Source organism: Phyllobates terribilis, unplaced genomic scaffold, assembly GCF_046119375.1.
Source record: "Phyllobates terribilis strain yellow unplaced genomic scaffold, ASM4611937v1 Scaffold_10__3_contigs__length_209671492, whole genome shotgun sequence".
In the NCBI taxonomy this organism is placed as follows: domain Eukaryota; kingdom Metazoa; phylum Chordata; class Amphibia; order Anura; family Dendrobatidae; genus Phyllobates; species Phyllobates terribilis.
Genome location: NW_027362770.1, coordinates 194,516,667 through 194,539,183, shown reverse-complemented (window position 1 = coordinate 194,539,183; position 22,517 = coordinate 194,516,667). Strand labels below are relative to the sequence as shown.

Sequence of the window (22,517 nt, the reverse complement as noted above, 5' to 3'; positions counted from 1 at the left end):
ACAGTCTGCTCCTCCTGTAATGTGGGATATAAGACACCACAGTCTGCTCCTCCTGTAATGTGGAATATAAGACACCACAGTCTGCTCCTCCTGTAATGTGGGATATAAGACACCACAGTCTGCTCCACCTGTAATGTGGGATATAAGACACCACAGTCTGCTCCTCCTGTAATGTGGGATATAAGACACCACAGTCTGCTCCTCCTGTAATGTGGGATATAAGACACCACAGTCTGCTCCTCCTGTAATGTGGGATATAAGACACCACAGTCTGCTCCTCCTGTAATGTGGGATATAAGACACCACAGTCTGCTCCTCCTGTAATGTGGGATATAAGACACCACAGTCTGCTCCTCCTGTAATGTGGGGATATAAGACTCCACAGTCTGCTCCTCCTGTAATGTGGGATATAAGACACCACAGTCTGCTCCTCCTGTAATGTGGGATATAAGACACCACAGTCTGCTCCACCTGTAATGTGGGATATAAGACACTACAGTCTGCTCCACCTGTAATGTGGGATATAAGACACCACAGTCTGCTCCACCTGTAATGTGGGATATAAGACACCACAGTCTGCTCCTCCTGTAATGTGGGATATAAGACACCACAGTCTGCTCCACCTGTAATGTGGGATATAAGACACCACAGTCTGCTCCACCTGTAATGTGGGATATAAGACACCACAGTCTGCTCCACCTGTAATGTGGGATATAAGACACCACAGTCTGCTCCACCTGTAATGTGGGATATAAGACACCACAGTCTGCTCCTCCTGTAATGTGGGATATAAGACACCACAGTCTGCTCCACCTGTACTGTGGGATATAAGACACCACAGTCTGCTCCACCTGTACTGTGGGATATAAGACACCACAGTCTGCTCCACCTGTAATGTGGGATATAAGACACCACAGTCTGCTCCTCCTGTAATGTGGGATATAAGACACCACAGTCTGCTCCTCCTGTAATGTGGGACACCACAGTCTGCTCCACCTGTACTGTGGGATATAAGACACCACAGTCTGCTCCACCTGTAATGTGGGATATAAGACACCACAGTCTGCTCCACCTGTACTGTGGGATATAAGACACCACAGTCTGCTCCACCTGTAATGTGGGATATAAGACACCACAGTCTTCTCCACCTGTAATGTGGGATATAAGACACCACAGTCTGCTCCACCTGTAATGTGGGATATAAGACACCACAGTCTGCTCCACCTGTAATGTGGGACACCACAGTCTGCTTCACCTGTAATGTGGGACACCACAGTCTGCTTCACCTGTAATGTGGGACACCACAGTCTGCTTCACCTGTAATGTGGGACACCACAGTCTGCTTCACCTGTAATGTGGGACACCACAGTCTGCTTCACCTGTAATGTGGGACACCACAGTCTGCTCCTCCTGTACTGTGGGGATATAAGACACCACAGTCTGCTCCACCTGTAATGTGGGGATAGAAGACACCACAGTCTGCTCCTCCTGTAATGTGGGGATAGAAGACACCACAGTCTGCTCCACCTGTAATGTGGGATAGAAGACACCACAGGCTGCTCCACCTGTAATGTGGGATATAAGACACCACAGTCTGCTCCTCCTGTACTGTGGGGATATAAGACACCACAGTCTGCTCCACCTGTAATGTGGAATATAAGACACCACAGTCTGCTCCACCTGTAATGTGGAATATAAGACACCACAGTCTGCTCCACCTGTAATGTGGGATATAAGACACCACAGTCTGCTCCTCCTGTAATGTGGGATATAAGACACCACATTCTGCTCCTCCTGTAATGTGGGATATAAGACACCACAGTCTGCTCCTCCTGTAATGTGGGATATAAGACACCACAGTCTGCTCCACCTGTAATGTGGGATATAAGACACCACAGTCTGCTCCTCCTGTAATGTGGGATATAAGACACCACAGTCTGCTCCACCTGTACTGTGGGATATAAGACACCACAGTCTGCTCCACCTGTACTGTGGGATATAAGACACCACAGTCTGCTCCACCTGTAATGTGGGATATAAGACACCACAGTCTGCTCCACCTGTAATGTGGGATATAAGACACCACAGTCTGCTCCACCTGTAATGTGGGATATAAGACACCACAGTCTGCTCCTCCTGTAATGTGGGATATAAGACACCACAGTCTTCTCCACCTGTAATGTGGGATATAAGACACCACAGTCTGCTCCACCTGTAATGTGGGATATAAGACACCACAGTCTGCTCCACCTGTAATGTGGGACACCACAGTCTGCTTCACCTGTAATGTGGGACACCACAGTCTGCTTCACCTGTAATGTGGGACACCACAGTCTGCTTCACCTGTAATGTGGGACACCACAGTCTGCTTCACCTGTAATGTGGGACACCACAGTCTGCTCCTCCTGTACTGTGGGGATATAAGACACCACAGTCTGCTCCACCTGTAATGTGGGATATAAGACACCACAGTCTGCTCCACCTGTAATGTGGGGATAGAAGACACCACAGTCTGCTCCTCCTGTAATGTGGGGATAGAAGACACCACAGTCTGCTCCACCTGTAATGTGGGATAGAAGACACCACAGGCTGCTCCACCTGTAATGTGGGATATAAGACACCACAGTCTGCTCCTCCTGTACTGTGGGGATATAAGACACCACAGTCTGCTCCACCTGTAATGTGGGATATAAGACACCACAGTCTGCTCCACCTGTAATGTGGGATATAAGACACCAGTCTGCTCCTCCTGTAATGTGGGATATAAGACACCACAGTCTGCTCCTCCTGTAATGTGGGATATAAGACACCACAGTCTGCTCCTCCTGTAATGTGGGATATAAGACACCACAGTCTGCTCCTCCTGTAATGTGGGATATAAGACACCACAGTCTGCTCCACCTGTAATGTGGGATATAAGACACCACAGTCTGCTCCTCCTGTAATGTGGGATATAAGACACCACAGTCTGCTCCTCCTGTAATGTGGAATATAATACACCACAGTCTGCTCCTCCTGTAATGTGGGATATAAGACACCACAGTCTGCTCCTCCTGTAATGTGGAATATAATACACCACAGTCTGCTCCACCTGTAATGTGGGATATAAAACACCACAGTCTGCTCCACCTGTAATGTGGGATATAAAACACCACAGTCTGCTCCTCCTGTAATGTGGGATATAAGACACCACAGTCTGCTCCCCCTGTAATGTGGAATATAAGACACCACAGTCTGCTCCCCCTGTAATGTGGGATATAAAACACCACAGTCTGCTCCTCCTGTAATGTGGGATATAAGACACCACAGTCTGCTCCTCCTGTAATGTGGGATATAAGACACCACAGTCTGCTCCCCCTATAATGTGGGATATAAGACACCACAGTCTGCTCCTCCTGTAATGTGGGATATAAGACACCACAGTCTGCTCCACCTGTACAGTGGGGATATAAGACACCACAGTCTGCTCCTCCTGTAATGTGGGATATAAGACACCACAGTCTGCTCCTCTTGTAATGTGGGATATAAGACACCACAGTCTGCTCCACCTGTACAGTGGGGATATAAGACACCACAGTCTGCTCCACCTGTACAGTGGGGATATAAGACACTACAGTCTGCTCCTCCTGTAATGTGGGATATAAGACACCACAGTCTGCTCCTCCTGTAATGTGGGATATAAGACACCACAGTCTGCTCCACCTGTAATGTGGGATATAAGACACCACAGTCTGCTCCTCCTGTAATGTGGGATATAAGACACCACAGTCTGCTCCACCTGTAATGTGAGATATAAGACACCACAGTCTGCTCCACCTGTAATGTGGGATATAATACACCACAGTCTGCTCCTCCTGTAATGTGGGATATAAGACACCACAGTCTGCTCCTCCTGTAATGTGGGATATAAGACACCACAGTCTGCTCCTCCTGTAATGTGGGATATAAGACACCACAGTCTGCTCCTCCTGTAATGTGGAATATAAGACACCACAGTCTGCTCCCCCTGTAATGTGGGATATAAGACACCACAGTCTGCTCCTCCTGTAATGTGGGATATAAGACACCACAGTCTGCTCCACCTGTAATGTGGGATATGACACCACAGTCTGCTCCTCCTGTAATGTGGGATATAAGACACCACAGTCTTCTCCTCCTGTAATGTGGGATATAAGACACCACAGTCTGCTCCTCCTGTAATGTGGGATATAAGACACCACAGTCTTCTCCTCCTGTAATGTGGGATATAAGACACCACAGTCTGCTCCTCCTGTAATGTGGGATATAAGACACCACAGTCTGCTCCTCCTGTAATGTGGGGATATAAGACACCACAGTCTGCTCCTCCTGTAATGTGGGATATAAGACACCACAGTCTGCTCCTCCTGTAATGTGGGGATATAAGACACCACAGTCTGCTCCTCCTGTAATGTGGGATATAAGACACCACAGTCTGCTCCTCCTGTAATGTGGGGATATAAGACACCACAGTCTGCTCCTCCTGTAATGTGGGATATAAGACACCACAGTCTGCTCCCCCTGTAATGTGGGATATAAGACACCACAGTCTGCTCCTCCTGTAATGTGGGGATATAAGACACCACAGTCTGCTCCCCCTGTAATGTGGGATATAAGACACCACAGTCTGCTCCTCCTGTAATATGGGATATAAGACACCACAGTCTGCTCCCCCTGTAATGTGGGATATAAGACACCACAGTCTGCTCCACCTGTACTGTGGGATATAAGACACCACAGTCTGCTCCACCTGTAATGTGGGATATAAGACACCACAGTCTGCTCCCCCTATAATGTGGGATATAAGACACCACAGTCTGCTCCTCCTGTAATGTGGGATATAAGACACTACAGTCTGCTCCACCTGTACTGTGGGATATAAGACTCCACAGTCTGCTCCTCCTGTAATGTGGGATATAAGACACCACAGTCTGCTCCACCTGTACTGTGGGATATAAGACTCCACAGTCTGCTCCCCCTGTAATGTGGGATATAAGACACCACAGTCTGCTCCTCCTGTAATGTGGGATATAAGACACCACAGTCTGCTCCTCCTGTAATGTGGGATATAAGACACCACAGTCTGCTCCTCCTGTAATGTGGGATATAAGACACCACAGTCTGCTCCACCTGTAATGTGGGATATAAGACACCACAGTCTGCTCCTCCTGTAATGTGGGATATAAGACACCACAGTCTGCTCCACCTGTACAGTGGGGATATAAGACACCACAGTCTGCTCCTCCTGTAATGTGGGATATAAGACACTACAGTCTGCTCCTCCTGTAATGTGGGATATAAGACACCACAGTCTGCTCCTCCTGTAATGTGGGATATAAGACACCACAGTCTGCTCCACCTGTAATGTGGGATATAAGACACCACAGTCTGCTCCTCCTGTAATGTGGGATATAAGACACCACAGTCTGCTCCTCCTGTAATGTGGGATATAAGACACCACAGTCTGCTCCTCCTGTAATGTGGAATATAAGACACCACAGTCTGCTCCACCTGTAATGTGGGATATAAGACACCACAGTCTGCTCCTCCTGTAATGTGGGATATAAGACACCACAGTCTGCTCCTCCTGTAATGTGGGATATAAGACACCACAGTCTGCTCCTCCTGTAATGTGGGATATAAGACACCACAGTCTGCTCCTCCTGTAATGTGGGATATAAGACACCACAGTCTGCTCCACCTGTAATGTGGGATATAAGACACCACAGTCTGCTCCTCCTGTAATGTGGGATATAAGACACCACAGTCTGCTCCACCTGTACAGTGGGGATATAAGACACCACAGTCTGCTCCTCCTGTAATGTGGGATATAAGACACTACAGTCTGCTCCTCCTGTAATGTGGGATATAAGACACCACAGTCTGCTCCTCCTGTAATGTGGGATATAAGACACCACAGTCTGCTCCACCTGTAATGTGGGATATAAGACACCACAGTCTGCTCCTCCTGTAATGTGGGATATAAGACACCACAGTCTGCTCCTCCTGTAATGTGGGATATAAGACACCACAGTCTGCTCCTCCTGTAATGTGGGATATAAGACACCACAGTCTGCTCCACCTGTAATGTGGGATATAAGACACCACAGTCTGCTCCTCCTGTAATGTGGGATATAAGACACCACAGTCTGCTCCTCCTGTAATGTGGAATATAAGACACCACAGTCTGCTCCTCCTGTAATGTGGGATATAAGACACCACAGTCTGCTCCACCTGTAATGTGGGATATAAGACACCACAGTCTGCTCCTCCTGTAATGTGGGATATAAGACACCACAGTCTGCTCCTCCTGTAATGTGGGATATAAGACACCACAGTCTGCTCCTCCTGTAATGTGGAATATAAGACACCACAGTCTGCTCCTCCTGTAATGTGGGATATAAGACACCACAGTCTGCTCCTCCTGTAATGTGGAATATAAGACACCACAGTCTGCTCCCCCTGTAATGTGGAATATAAGACACCACAGTCTGCTCCTCCTGTAATGTGGGGATATAAGACACCACAGTCTGCTCCTCCTGTAATGTGGAATATAAGACACCACAGTCTGCTCCTCCTGTAATGTGGGATATAAGACACCACAGTCTGCTCCCCCTGTAATGTGGGATATAAGACACCACAGTCTGCTCCCCCTGTAATGTGGAATATAAGACACCACAGTCTGCTCCTCCTGTAATGTGGGATATAAGACACCACAGTCTGCTCCCCCTGTAATGTGGAATATAAGACACCACAGTCTGCTCCTCCTGTAATGTGGGGATATAAGACACCACAGTCTGCTCCTCCTGTAATGTGGAATATAAGACACCACAGTCTGCTCCTCCTGTAATGTGGGATATAAGACACCACAGTCTGCTCCACCTGTAATGTGGGATATAAGACACTACAGTCTGCTCCTCCTGTAATGTGGGATATAAGACACTACAGTCTGCTCCTCCTGTAATGTGGGATATAAGACACCACAGTCTGCTCCTCCTGTAATGTGGGATATAAGACACCACAGTCTGCTCCTCCTGTAATGTGGGATATAAGACACCACAGTCTGCTCCACCTGTAATGTGGGATATAAGACACCACAGTCTGCTCCTCCTGTAATGTGGGATATAATACACCACAGTCTGCTCCTCCTGTAATGTGGGATATAAGACACCACAGTCTGCTCCTCCTGTAATGTGGGATATAAGACACCACAGTCTGCTCCTCCTGTAATGTGGGATATAAGACACCACAGTCTGCTCCTCCTGTAATGTGGGATATAAGACACCACAGTCTGCTCCTCCTGTAATGTGGGATATAAGACACCACAGTCTGCTCCTCCTGTAATGTGGGATATAAGACACCACAGTCTGCTCCACCTGTAATGTGGGATATAAGACACTACAGTCTGCTCCACCTGTAATGTGGGATATAAGACACCACAGTCTGCTCCACCTGTAATGTGGGATATAAGACACCACAGTCTGCTCCTCCTGTAATGTGGGATATAAGACACCACAGTCTGCTCCACCTGTAATGTGGGATATAAGACACCACAGTCTGCTCCACCTGTAATGTGGGATATAAGACACCACAGTCTGCTCCACCTGTAATGTGGGATATAAGACACCACAGTCTGCTCCACCTGTAATGTGGGATATAAGACACCACAGTCTGCTCCTCCTGTAATGTGGGATATAAGACACCACAGTCTGCTCCTCCTGTAATGTGGGATATAAGACACCACAGTCTGCTCCACCTGTAATGTGGGATATAAGACACCACAGTCTTCTCCACCTGTAATGTGGGATATAAGACACCACAGTCTGCTCCACCTGTAATGTGGGATATAAGACACCACAGTCTGCTCCACCTGTAATGTGGGACACCACAGTCTGCTTCACCTGTAATGTGGGACACCACAGTCTGCTTCACCTGTAATGTGGGACACCACAGTCTGCTTCACCTGTAATGTGGGACACCACAGTCTGCTTCACCTGTAATGTGGGACACCACAGTCTGCTTCACCTGTAATGTGGGACACCACAGTCTGCTCCTCCTGTACTGTGGGGATATAAGACACCACAGTCTGCTCCACCTGTAATGTGGGATATAAGACACCACAGTCTGCTCCACCTGTAATGTGGGGATAGAAGACACCACAGTCTGCTCCTCCTGTAATGTGGGGATAGAAGACACCACAGTCTGCTCCACCTGTAATGTGGGATATAAGACACCACAGGCTGCTCCACCTGTAATGTGGGATATAAGACACCACAGTCTGCTCCTCCTGTACTGTGGGGATATAAGACACCACAGTCTGCTCCACCTGTAATGTGGGATATAAGACACCACAGTCTGCTCCACCTGTAATGTGGGGATAGAAGACACCACAGTCAGCTCCTCCTGTAATGTGGGATATAAGACACCACAGTCTGCTCCTCCTGTAATGTGGGATATAAGACACCACAGTCTGCTCCTCCTGTAATGTGGGATATAATACACCACAGTCTGCTCCACCTGTAATGTGGGATATAAGACACTACAGTCTGCTCCTCCTGTAATGTGGGGATAGAAGACACCACAGTCAGCTCCTCCTGTAATGTGGGATATAAGACACCACAGTCTGCTCCTCCTGTAATGTGGGATATAAGACACCACAGTCTGCTCCTCCTGTAATGTGGGATATAAGACACCACAGTCTGCTCCTCCTGTAATGTGGGATATAATACACCACAGTCTGCTCCTCCTGTAATGTGAGATATAAGACACCACAGTCTGCTCCACCTGTAATGTGGGATATAAGACACCACAGTCTGCTCCTCCTGTAATGTGGGATATAAGACACCACAGTCTGCTCCTCCTGTAATGTGGGATATAAGACACCACAGTCTGCTCCTCCTGTAATGTGGGATATAATACACCACAGTCTGCTCCTCCTGTAATGTGGGATATAAGACACCACAGTCTGCTCCACCTGTAATGTGGGATATAAGACACCACAGTCTGCTCCACCTGTAATGTGGGATATAAGACACCACAGTCTGCTCCTCCTGTAATGTGGGATATAATACACCACAGTCTGCTCCTCCTGTAATGTGGGATATAAGACACCACAGTCTGCTCCACCTGTAATGTGGGATATAAGACACCACAGTCTGCTCCTCCTGTAATGTGGGATATAAGACACCACAGTCTGCTCCTCCTGTAATGTGGGATATAAGACACCACAGTCTGCTCCTCCTGTAATGTGGGATATAAGACACCACAGTCTGCTCCACCTGTAATGTGGGATATAAGACACCACAGTCTGCTCCACCTGTAATGTGGGATATAAGACACCACAGTCTGCTCCTCCTGTAATGTGGGATATAATACACCACAGTCTGCTCCTCCTGTAATGTGGGATATAAGACACCACAGTCTGCTCCCCCTGTAATGTGGGATATAAGACACCACAGTCTGCTCCACCTGTAATGTGGGATATAAGACACCACAGTCTGCTCCTCCTGTAATGTGGGATATAAGACACCACAGTCTGCTCCTCCTGTAATGTGGGATATAAGACACCACAGTCTGCTCCTCCTGTAATGTGGGATATAAGACACCACAGTCTGCTCCTCCTGTAATGTGGGATATAATACACCACAGTCTGCTCCTCCTGTAATGTGGGATATAAGACACCACAGTCTGCTCCTCCTGTAATGTGGGATATAATACACCACAGTCTGCTCCACCTGTAATGTGGGATATAAAACACCACAGTCTGCTCCACCTGTAATGTGGGATATAAAACACCACAGTCTACTCCACCTGTAATGTGGAATATAAGACACCACAGTCTGCTCCACCTGTAATGTGGAATATAAGACACCACAGTCTGCTCCACCTGTAATGTGGGATATAATACACCACAGTCTGCTCCTCCTGTAATGTGGGATATAAGACACCACAGTCTGCTCCACCTGTAATGTGGGATATAAGACACCACAGTCTGCTCCTCCTGTAATGTGGGATATAAGACACCACAGTCTGCTCCCCCTGTAATGTGGGATATAAGACACCACAGTCTGCTCCTCCTGTAATGTGGGATATAAGACACCACAGTCTGCTCCACCTGTACAGTGGGGATATAAGACACCACAGTCTGCTCCTCCTGTAATGTGGGATATAAGACACCACAGTCTGCTCCTCCTGTAATGTGGGATATAAGACACCACAGTCTGCTCCACCTGTACAGTGGGGATATAAGACACCACAGTCTGCTCCACCTGTACAGTGGGGATATAAGACACTACAGTCTGCTCCTCCTGTAATGTGGGATATAAGACACCACAGTCTGCTCCTCCTGTAATGTGGGATATAAGACACCACAGTCTGCTCCTCCTGTAATGTGGGATATAAGACACCACAGTCTGCTCCTCCTGTAATGTGGGATATAAGACACCACAGTCTGCTCCACCTGTACAGTGGGGATATAAGACACCACAGTCTGCTCCTCCTGTAATGTGGGATATAAGACACCACAGTCTGCTCCACCTGTAATGTGGGATATAAGACACCACAGTCTGCTCCTCCTGTAATGTGGGATATAAGACACCACAGTCTGCTCCACCTGTAATGTGAGATATAAGACACCACAGTCTGCTCCACCTGTAATGTGGGATATAAGACACCACAGTCTGCTCCTCCTGTAATGTGGGATATAATACACCACAGTCTGCTCCACCTGTAATGTGGGATATAAAACACCAGTCTACTCCACCTGTAATGTGGAATATAAGACACCACAGTCTGCTCCCCCTGTAATGTGGGATATAAGACACCACAGTCTGCTCCTCCTGTAATGTGGGATATAAGACACCACAGTCTGCTCCACCTGTAATGTGGGATATGACACCACAGTCTGCTCCTCCTGTAATGTGGGATATAAGACACCACAGTCTTCTCCTCCTGTAATGTGGGATATAAGACACCACAGTCTGCTCCTCCTGTAATGTGGGATATAAGACACCACAGTCTGCTCCTCCTGTAATGTGGGATATAAGACACCACAGTCTGCTCCACCTGTAATGTGGGATATAAGACACCACAGTCTGCTCCTCCTGTAATGTGGGGATATAAGACACCACAGTCTGCTCCTCCTGTAATGTGGAATATAAGACACCACAGTCTGCTCCTCCTGTAATGTGGGATATAAGACACCACAGTCTTCTCCTCCTGTAATGTGGGATATAAGACACCACAGTCTGCTCCTCCTGTAATGTGGGATATAAGACACCACAGTCTTCTCCTCCTGTAATGTGGGATATAAGACACCACCGTCTGCTCCTCCTGTAATGTGGGATATAAGACACCACAGTCTGCTCCTCCTGTAATGTGGGGATATAAGACACCACAGTCTGCTCCTCCTGTAATGTGGGGATATAAGACACCACAGTCTGCTCCTCCTGTAATGTGGGATATAAGACACACAGTCTGCTCCTCCTGTAATGTGGGGATATAAGACACCACAGTCTGCTCCTCCTGTAATGTGGGATATAAGACACCACAGTCTGCTCCCCCTGTAATGTGGGATATAAGACACCACAGTCTGCTCCTCCTGTAATGTGGGATATAAAACACCACAGTCTGCTCCTCCTGTAATGTGGGATATAAGACACCACAGTCTGCTCCCCCTGTAATGTGGGATATAAGACACCACAGTCTGCTCCTCCTGTAATGTGGGATATAAGACACCACAGTCTGCTCCACCTGTACTGTGGGATATAAGACTCCACAGTCTGCTCCCCCTGTAATGTGGGATATAAGACACCACAGTCTGCTCCTCCTGTAATGTGGGATATAAGACACCACAGTCTGCTCCTCCTGTAATGTGGGATATAAGACACCACAGTCTGCTCCTCCTGTAATGTGGGATATAAGACACCACAGTCTGCTCCACCTGTAATGTGGGATATAAGACACCACAGTCTGCTCCTCCTGTAATGTGGGATATAAGACACCACAGTCTGCTCCTCCTGTAATGTGGGATATAAGACACCACAGTCTGCTCCTCCTGTAATGTGGGATATAAGACACCACAGTCTGCTCCTCCTGTAATGTGGGACATAAGACACCACAGTCTGCTCCTCCTGTAATGTGGGATATAAGACACCACAGTCTGCTCCACCTGTAATGTGGGATATAAGACACCACAGTCTGCTCCACCTGTAATGTGGGATATAAGACACCACAGTCTGCTCCTCCTGTAATGTGGGATATAAGACACCACAGTCTGCTCCCCCTGTAATGTGGGATATAAGACACCACAGTCTGCTCCTCCTGTAATGTGGGATATAAGACACCACAGTCTGCTCCACCTGTACTGTGGGATATAAGACTCCACAGTCTGCTCCCCCTGTAATGTGGGATACAAGACACCACAGTCTGCTCCACCTGTAATGTGGGATATAAGACACCACAGTCTGCTCCTCCTGTAATGTGGGATATAATACACCACAGTCTGCTCCTCCTGTAATGTGGGATATAATACACCACAGTCTGCTCCTCCTGTAATGTGGGATATAAGACACCACAGTCTGCTCCACCTGTAATGTGGGATATAAGACACCACAGTCTGCTCCTCCTGTAATGTGGGATATAAGACACCACAGTCTGCTCCTCCTGTAATGTGGGATATAAGACACCACAGTCTGCTACACCTGTACAGTGGGGATATAAGACACCACAGTCTGCTCCACCTGTACAGTGGGGATATAAGACACTACAGTCTGCTCCTCCTGTAATGTGGGATATAAGACACCACAGTCTGCTCCTCCTGTAATGTGGGCTATAAGACACCACAGTCTGCTCCTCCTGTAATGTGGGATATAAGACACCACAGTCTTCTCCTCCTGTAATGTGGGATATAAGACACCACAGTCTGCTCCTCCTGTAATGTGGGATATAAGACACCACAGTCTGCTCCTCCTGTAATGTGGGATATAAGACACCACAGTCTGCTCCTCCTGTAATGTGGGGATATAAGACACCACAGTCTGCTCCTCCTGTAATGTGGGATATAAGACACCACAGTCTGCTCCTCCTGTAATGTGGGATATAAGACACCACAGTCTGCTCCTCCTGTAATGTGGGATATAAGACACCACAGTCTGCTCCTCCTGTAATGTGGGATATAAGACACCACAGTCTGCTCCTCCTGTAATGTGGGATATAATACACCACAGTCTGCTCCACCTGTACTGTGGGATATAAGACACTACAGTCTGCTCCTCCTGTAATGTGGGATATAAGACACCACAGTCTGCTCCTCCTGTAATGTGGGATATAAGACACCACAGTCTGCTCCTCCTGTAATGTGGGATATAAGACACCACAGTCTGCTCCACCTGTACTGTGGGATATAAGACACCACAGTCTGCTCCACCTGTAATGTGGGATATAAGACACCACAGTCTGCTCCTCCTGTAATGTGGGATATAAGACACCACAGTCTGCTCCACCTGTACTGTGGGATATAAGACACCACAGTCTGCTCCACCTGTAATGTGGGATATAAGACTCCACAGTCTGCTCCTCCTGTAATGTGGGATATAATACACCACAGTCTGCTCCACCTGTACTGTAGGATATAAGACACTACAGTCTGCTCCTCCTGTAATGTGGGATATAAGACACCACAGTCTGCTCCTCCTGTAATGTGGGATATAAGACACCACAGTCTGCTCCTCCTGTAATGTGGGATATAAGACACCACAGTCTGCTCCACCTGTACAGTGGGGATATAAGACTCCACAGTCTGCTCCACCTGTAATGTGGGATATAAGACACCACAGTCTGCTCCACCTGTAATGTGGGATATAAGACACCACAGTCTGCTCCTCCTGTAATGTGGGATATAAGACACCACAGTCTGCTCCACCTGTAATGTGGGATATAAGACACCACAGTCTGCTCCTCCTGTAATGTGGGATATAAGACTCCACAGTCTGCTCCTCCTGTAATGTGGGATATAAGACACCACAGTCTGCTCCACCTGTAATGTGGGATATAAGACACCACAGTCTGCTCCTCCTGTAATGTGGGGATATAAGACACCACAGTCTGCTCCTCCTGTAATGTGGGATATAAGACTCCACAGTCTGCTCCACCTGTAATGTGGGATATAAGACACCACAGTCTGCTCCTCCTGTAATGTGGGATATAAGACACCACAGTCTGCTCCACCTGTAATGTGGGATATAAGACACCACAGTCTGCTCCTCCTGTAATGTGGGATATAAGACACCACAGTCTGCTCCACCTGTAATGTGGGATATAAGACACCACAGTCTGCTCCTCCTGTAATGTGGGATATAAGACTCCACAGTCTGCTCCACCTGTAATGTGGGATATAAGACACCACAGTCTGCTCCACCTGTACTGTGGGATATAAGACACCACAGTCTGCTCCTCCTGTAATGTGGGATATAAGACACCACAGTCTGCTCCTCCTGTAATGTGGGGATATAAGACACCACAGTCTGCTCCACCTGGAATGTGGAATATAAGACACCACAGTCTGCTCCTCCTGTAATGTGGGATATAAGACACCACAGTCTGCTCCTCCTGTAATGTGGGGATATAAGACACCACAGTCTGCTCCACCTGGAATGTGGAATATAAGACACCACAGTCTGCTCCTCCTGTAATGTGGGATATAAGACACCACAGTCTGCTCCTCCTGTAATGTGGGATATAAGACACCACAGTCTGCTCCACCTGTAATGTGGGATATAAGACACCACAGTCTGCTCCACCTGTAATGTGGGATATAAGACACCACAGTCTGCTCCACCTGTACAGTGGGGATATAAGACACCACAGTCTGCTCCACCTGTACTGTGGGATATAAGACTCCACAGTCTGCTCCTCCTGTAATGTGGAATATAAGACACCACAGTCTGCTCCACCTGTAATGTGGAATATAAGACACCACAGTCTGCTCCACCTGTAATGTGGGATATAAGACACCACAGTCTGCTCCACCTGTAATGTGGGATATAAGACACCAGTCTGCTCCTCCTGTAATGTGGGATATAAGACACCACAGTCTGCTCCTCCTGTAATGTGGGATATAAGACACCACAGTCTGCTCCTCCTGTAATGTGGGATATAAGACACCACAGTCTGCTCCTCCTGTAATGTGGGATATAAGACACCACAGTCTGCTCCTCCTGTAATGTGGGATATAAGACACCACAGTCTGCTCCTCCTGTAATGTGGGATATAAGACACCACAGTCTGCTCCTCCTGTAATGTGGGATATAAGACACCACAGTCTGCTCCTCCTGTAATGTGGGATATAAGACACCACAGTCTGCTCCACCTGGAATGTGGAATATAAGACACCACAGTCTGCTCCTCCTGTAATGTGGGATATAAGACACCACAGTCTGCTCCACCTGGAATGTGGAATATAAGACACCACAGTCTGCTCCACCTGTAATGTGGGATATAAGACACCACAGTCGGCTCCACCTGTAATGTGGGATATAAGACACCACAGTCTCCTCCACCTGTAATGTGGGATATAAGACACCACAGTCTGCTCCACCTGTAATGTGGGATATAAGACACCACAGTCTGCTCCACCTGTAATGTGGGATATAAGACACCACAGTCTGCTCCACCTGTACTGTGGGATATAAGACACCACAGTCTGCTCCACCTGTAATGTGGGATATAAGACACCACAGTCTGCTCCACCTGTACTGTGGGATATAAGACACCACAGTCTGCTCCTCCTGTAATGTGGGGATAGAAGACACCACAGTCTGCTCCTCCTGTAATGTGGGGATATAAGACACCACAGTCTGCTCCTCCTGTAATGTGGGGATAGAAGACACCACAGTCTGCTCCTCCTGTAATGTGGGGATAGAAGACACCACAGTCTGCTCCTCCTGTAATGTGGGGATAGAAGACACCACAGTCTGCTCCACCTGTACTGTGGGATATAAGACTCCACAGTCTGCTCCTCCTGTAATGTGGAATATAAGACACCACAGTCTGCTCCACCTGTAATGTGGAATATAAGACACCACAGTCTGCTCCACCTGTAATGTGGGATATAAGACACCACAGTCTGCTCCACCTGTAATGTGGGATATAAGACACCAGTCTGCTCCTCCTGTAATGTGGGATATAAGACACCACAGTCTGCTCCTCCTGTAATGTGGGATATAAGACACCACAGTCTGCTCCTCCTGTAATGTGGGATATAAGACACCACAGTCTGCTCCTCCTGTAATGTGGGATATAAGACACCACAGTCTGCTCCTCCTGTAATGTGGGATATAAGACACCACAGTCTGCTCCTCCTGTAATGTGGGATATAAGACACCACAGTCTGCTCCTCCTGTAATGTGGGATATAAGACACCACAGTCTGCTCCTCCTGTAATGTGGGATATAAGACACCACAGTCTGCTCCACCTGGAATGTGGAATATAAGACACCACAGTCTGCTCCTCCTGTAATGTGGGATATAAGACACCACAGTCTGCTCCTCCTGTAATGTGGAATATAAGACACCACAGTCTGCTCCACCTGTAATGTGGGATATAAGACACCACAGTCGGCTCCACCTGTAATGTGGGATATAAGACACCACAGTCTCCTCCACCTGTAATGTGGGATATAAGACACCACAGTCTGCTCCACCTGTAATGTGGGATATAAGACACCACAGTCTCCTCCACCTGTAATGTGGGATATAAGACACCACAGTCTCCTCCACCTGTAATGTGGGATATAAGACACCACAGTCTGCTCCACCTGTAATGTGGGATATAAGACACCACAGTCTGCTCCACCTGTAATGTGGGATATAAGACACCACAGTCTGCTCCTCCTGTAATGTGGAATATAAGACACCACAGTCTGCTCCTCCTGTAATGTGGGATATAATACACCACAGTCTGCTCCTCCTGTAATGTGGGATATAAGACACCACAGTCTGCTCCTCCTGTAATGTGGGATATAATACACCACAGTCTGCTCCACCTGTAATGTGGGATATAATACACCACAGTCTGCTCCTCCTGTAATGTGGAATATAAGACACCACAGTCTGCTCCTCCTGTAATGTGGGATATAATACACCACAGTCTGCTCCTCCTGTAATGTGGGATATAAGACACCACAGTCTGCTCCACCTGTACTGTGGGATATAAGACACCACAGTCTGCTCCACCTGTAATGTGGGATATAAGACACCACAGTCTGCTCCTCCTGTAATGTGGGATATAAGACACCACAGTCTGCTCCACCTGTAATGTGGGATATAAGACACCACAGTCTGCTCCACCTGTACTGTGGGATATAAGACACCACAGTCTGCTCCTCCTGTAATGTGGGGATAGAAGACACCACAGTCTGCTCCTCCTGTAATGTGGGATATAAGACACCACAGTCTGCTCCTCCTGTAATGTGGGATATAAGACACCACAGTCTGCTCCTCCTGTAATGTGGGATATAAGACACCACAGTCTGCTCCTCCTGTAATGTGGGGATAGAAGACACCACAGTCTGCTCCACCTGTAATGTGGGATATAAGACACCACAGTCTGCTCCACCTGTAATGTGGGATATAAGACACCACAGTCTGCTCCACCTGTAATGTGGGATATAAGACACCACAGTCTGCTCCTCCTGTAATGTGGAATATAAGACACCACAGTCTGCTCCACCTGTAATGTGGGATATAAGACACCACAGTCGGCTCCTCCTGTAATGTGGGATATAAGACACCACAGTCGGCTCCACCTGTAATGTGGAACTGCAAGGCTTCTCCAAGATGGCCGCCTGTAGACTGGTCTCCATAATCATGGCCTCTCCCTTTCCGCAGAGCGCATGCGCACACTTTGTTGCCCGCCCTTTACTGGATACCTAAGTCTTCTGATCAGCGCATGCGCACGGGGATGTAGGACGCTGTGACGTGGGCGGCCGTTGCCGGTAGCGGCGCTTTCTTCCTTCTCTGAGGTAAGAGCCGCCGTGTCCGCCCCGGAGGGTGAGTGCGATAGTGGTGGCGGTTTCTGGCACATGCCCGTTATTACTGCCCTCCACACAGCGCTGTTCTGCCGTATAGCGGGGGGGGGGGGTCATTTCATGCTCCGGCAGTAATCCGGATTATACTGGAGTGACCTGATAACTGCGGCGCATTGTGGGCGGCTCCAGTCTGTGCCGTCGTCTGCTGACCCCGCCCTCGTCTTATAACTCCGCCCACAACGTGATGGCCGGAGCCAGTGAGGAGGTGATCGCTGCAGCATCGAGAGCTCAATGATTGGCTGCAGAGGTCACAAGAGGGAGCAAGAAGTTGTGTTCTGTGGGGTCTGGGTGACCCAGCGCCAGCTGCTACCAATCAGAACCTCTGCAGCCAATCGATCCTCACCAGTGCCAGTGCTGCAGCGATCACCTGTCCTCATTAATGGCTCCTCACTGTGGACGGGCGAGGACCTGGGATCGGGGATCAGCGCTTAGAAGTTTAATTTCCGGGACCCTCTGGCGATCGGTCACCATTTATTATGTTTAGTCCATTGTCTGAGATCTGTAACTTTTTTATTTTTCCTTCGATGACGTCTCGTCTGCTGCAGATTTCATTTATCCTCTTTTTTCACCTTATTATTTTTTAGTCTTTTAGAGGACGTGAACGTGCGATGGTTTCACCACGGTATTCTAGTGTATAGTGACATTGGACCCCATCAGGGCTTTCAGTAGACCCCCTACTGCTGTGGTCCCCCTTAATGCCTCCGTCCCCCTTAATGCCTCCGTCCCCCTTAATTCCTCCGTCCCCCTTAATTCCTCCGTCCCCTGTAATGCCTCCTTCCCCCGTAATGCCTCCGTCCCCCGTAATGCCTCCGTCCCTTGTAATGCCTCCGTCCCCCGTAATGCCTCCGTCCCTTGTAATGCCGCCGTCCCCCGTAATACCGCCGTCCCTTGTAATGCTTTTGTCCCCTGTAATGCCTCCGTCCCCCGTAATGCCGCCATCCCTTGTAATGCTTTTGTCCCCTGTAATGCCTCCGTCCCCCGTAATGCCGCCGTCACGGGGTCCTTCTCCAGTAACACACAATCAACAGAGCAAGAGAAGAGTGAACAATCCCAAGACCTTTATTATAGGCAAAAACTGAAAGGTCCATATACAATCCACCACACAGGATAATATAGTCCAGAACACGAATGCAGTTCAGTAAGAGGATAAATGTCCCGGGAGATGAGAGTCCAACAATCCAGCAGACAGAGAATAATATAGTCCAGATGCTTCTCCCTCTATATTCCTTCGAGAAGTATTGTATTTCCAAAGTCATCCAGGTTTCTCCCATTCTCTCTGATATGTCCTCACCTCATTGTCCCACACAGAATCTCACCAGTGTCTCCTCCCTGTGATATTTAAAAGTCCCTCTCCTCATTCACAGTCAGGGGGCGGGGGTCCCACTGTCCGTCCTTCCATTGCTTTACAAAATCAACAAGCTGGCCTGGTTCAATATGTCATTAGCGTATTAGCAAACAGCATTATTCACTGACCCTGTGCACAGATAACAGTACAATAAGCTGTGGGAGCTGATATCAGATGATAAATAACAGCTATTCATCAATTACCAAATACAAACTCATCCTACAAGAGAAGTCAACATTAGAGGGACACAGAGCAACAAGAGACACTATGAAAATCAGTAAAATATAAATATACTCAAAATGATACCCACATACCATATCACACCATCACAGCCTCAGTCCCCGTAATGCCTCCGTCCCCTGTAATGCCTCCGTCCCTTGTAATGCCTCCGTCCCCGTAATGCCTCCGTCCCCTGTAATGCCTCCGTCCCCTGTAATGCCTCCGTCCCTTGTAATGCCTCCGTCCCCTGTAATGCCTCCGTCCCCTGTAATGCCTCCGTCCCCTGTAATGCCTCCGTCCCCTGTAATGCCTCCGTCCCCTGTAATGCCTCCGTCCCCTGTAATGCCTCCGTCCCTTGTAATGCCTCCGTCCCCTGTAATGCCGCCGTCCCTTGTAATGCCGCCGTCCCTTGTAATGCCGCCGTCCCTTGTAATGCCGCCGTCCCTTGTAATGCCGCCGTCCCTTGTAATGCCTCCGTCCCCTGTAATGCCGCCGTCCCTTGTAATGCCTCCGTCCACGTAATGCCTCCGTCCACGTAATGCCTCCGTCCACTTAATGCCTCCGTCCCTTGTAACGCTTCCGTCCCCTTAATGCCTCCGTCCCTTGTAACGCCTCCGTCCCCTTAATGCCTCCGTCCCTTGTAATGCCTCCGTCCCCTTAATGCCTCCGTCCCTTGTAATGCCTCCGTCCACGTAATGCCTCCGTCCCTTGTAACGCCTCCGTCCCCTTAATGCCTCCGTCCCTTGTAATGCCTCCGTCCCTGTAATGCCACTGCCCCTTTAATGCCGGTGTTTACCCGTCATTTCCATGGATGTTGTCTGCAGCCTTTACCGACAATCCTGTCTTTGCCTTGCAGCCTGAAGAAGGGCGCTTTGTCGTCCGAAACGCCGCACCATCCCTGGCTACAGGAGCTGTATCGAGTGACGTCTGACTGAGACGCGGCGGCACCTTCATTCGTAGGAGCTGGCGGATAATGCAGAAATGAAGCCCCACCCTCTTGTACATTGAACATGTGATCTACCATGGCGCCTGTGTGACCAAGTTCCGCCATGAACCTTCTGCGGCTGTTGTGTCGCCATAAGACGGCGCTGGGTTTTGCCGCCTTGTCTTGTTTCGCCATCGTACTCCTGTACCTCGCTAAATGCACCTCCGAGACCCTGAGACCTCCCCAGGGTCTCCCACAGCAGCAGGGACCCCCTTTCCGCCGCCATGTACCCCAAGTTCCAGAGAAGAGCGTTTCCACGTTCCTGGCGGTCCTAATTGCCAGCGGGCCCAAGTACACGGAGCGACGCAGCATCATCCGCAGCACCTGGCTGTCCGCTGCGGCCTCTGCACACAGGGGGGCGCTGTGGTGCCGCTTCGTTATCGGGAGCGCGGGGCTGAGTGAGGAGGAGGCGGCTTCGGTGGAGATGGAGCAGCGGCGATACGGAGACCTTCTCCTCCTCCCCGAACTCCGGGACTCGTACGAGAACCTGACGGCCAAGCTGCTGCTCATGTACACGTGGCTGGACCGCCACGTTGACTACAAGTTTGTGATGAAGGCCGATGACGACACGTTCGCCCGTCTGGACGTCTTATTGGACGAGCTGAAGGCTCAGGAGCCCCAGCGGTATTACTGGGGCTTCTTCTCTGGCCGCGGCCGGGTGAAGTCTTTGGGGAAATGGAGGGAAAGCTCCTGGGTGCTGTGCGACTACTACCTGCCCTACGCCCTGGGCGGAGGCTACGTCCTCTCCTGGGACCTGGTCCGTTACCTGAGCCTCACCAAAGATTACCTAGCGCACTGGCAGAGCGAGGACGTGTCTCTGGGGGCCTGGTTGGCCCCTCTGGACGTCAGGAGGGTCCACGACCCCCGGTTTGATACCGAATACAAGTCCAGGGGCTGCAATAATAAGTACGTGGTGACCCATAAGCAGAGCATTGAGGACATGCTGGAGAAGCACCAGAGCCTGGCCAAGGACGGGAGGCTGTGCCGCGAGGAGGTCAAGCTGCGGCTGTCCTACATCTACGACTGGGGCGTGCCGCCATCGCAGTGCTGCCAGAGGAAGGACGGCATCCCCTGAACCCCCCAGGAATGGACGTCCCCCTTTACATAAGATCTTACCGGATCCTCTCAGGATTGGTTGAGGACCCCTCATCCCCCTATAATCTTTATGTAAAGAGGACAAGTGACAGCTGCTATTTCCCACACTGACGATCCTGTCTCTGCCGTCGTCGCCGTGCATGCTCAGAGCACAGGAGCGTGCACTCACTAAGCTGCTGTTTTGGGGTTGTTGGTTTTTTTAGCTCACATTCCCCCCCAAAAAAATAGAACGTCATGGACCTCAACAGTGTTACCCCTGAAAACGTCAACTCTTCCTGCAAAACAATAAAGGTTTTACCGGCGAGAAAGGGGTTAATCAGCATAACCCACGATCTCACCGTCCAGTCTCTTCTCCTCCCTCGTGTTTGGAAAACTTTACTGTGTAATGAAATAAAAAGTTCAGTGTAAATAGAAAAGTTCACTTTGTGCTGTGACGTTAATGTCCTCGTTCTCCGCCCGCCATGTCTAGAATCGGCCACGTCGCCCCCTTACACCTTTCCATGAAGCTACTATTTATGTGACTGTAGCTTTAAGAGGGAAAAATGGTGGGTGTGGCTATCTTATCCCCGCCCCCAAGGAAGCTGGAGCCAGGACAGAGTAGACCCTCTTCCCTGTGTATATAATCCGCCCCTCTATATACAGTATTCTCCTTACATGGAGGAGGGGGGCACAGAGACTGAGTGTCCCAAAACTCTGAGGGAAGAGACAAACAAGAAAGAACATAAAACCTTGTATGATGTCTCTGACCGGTCCCATCCCCCGCAGCGTC

General features: G+C 49.0%; 1 protein-coding gene across 1 annotated transcript; it reads left to right on the top strand.

Moving 5' to 3' along the window:
- The first annotated feature begins 17,915 nt into the window (after nucleotides 1-17,915).
- Nucleotides 17,916-22,164, top strand: B3GALT6 (beta-1,3-galactosyltransferase 6). Its single transcript, XM_073649473.1, has 2 exons — nucleotides 17,916-18,038; nucleotides 20,525-22,164. Exon 2 carries the CDS (start codon nucleotides 20,718-20,720, stop codon nucleotides 21,726-21,728), a length of 1,011 nt encoding a protein of 336 aa, XP_073505574.1. The 5' UTR covers nucleotides 17,916-18,038; nucleotides 20,525-20,717; the 3' UTR covers nucleotides 21,729-22,164.
- Nucleotides 22,165-22,517: the final 353 nt, after the last annotated feature.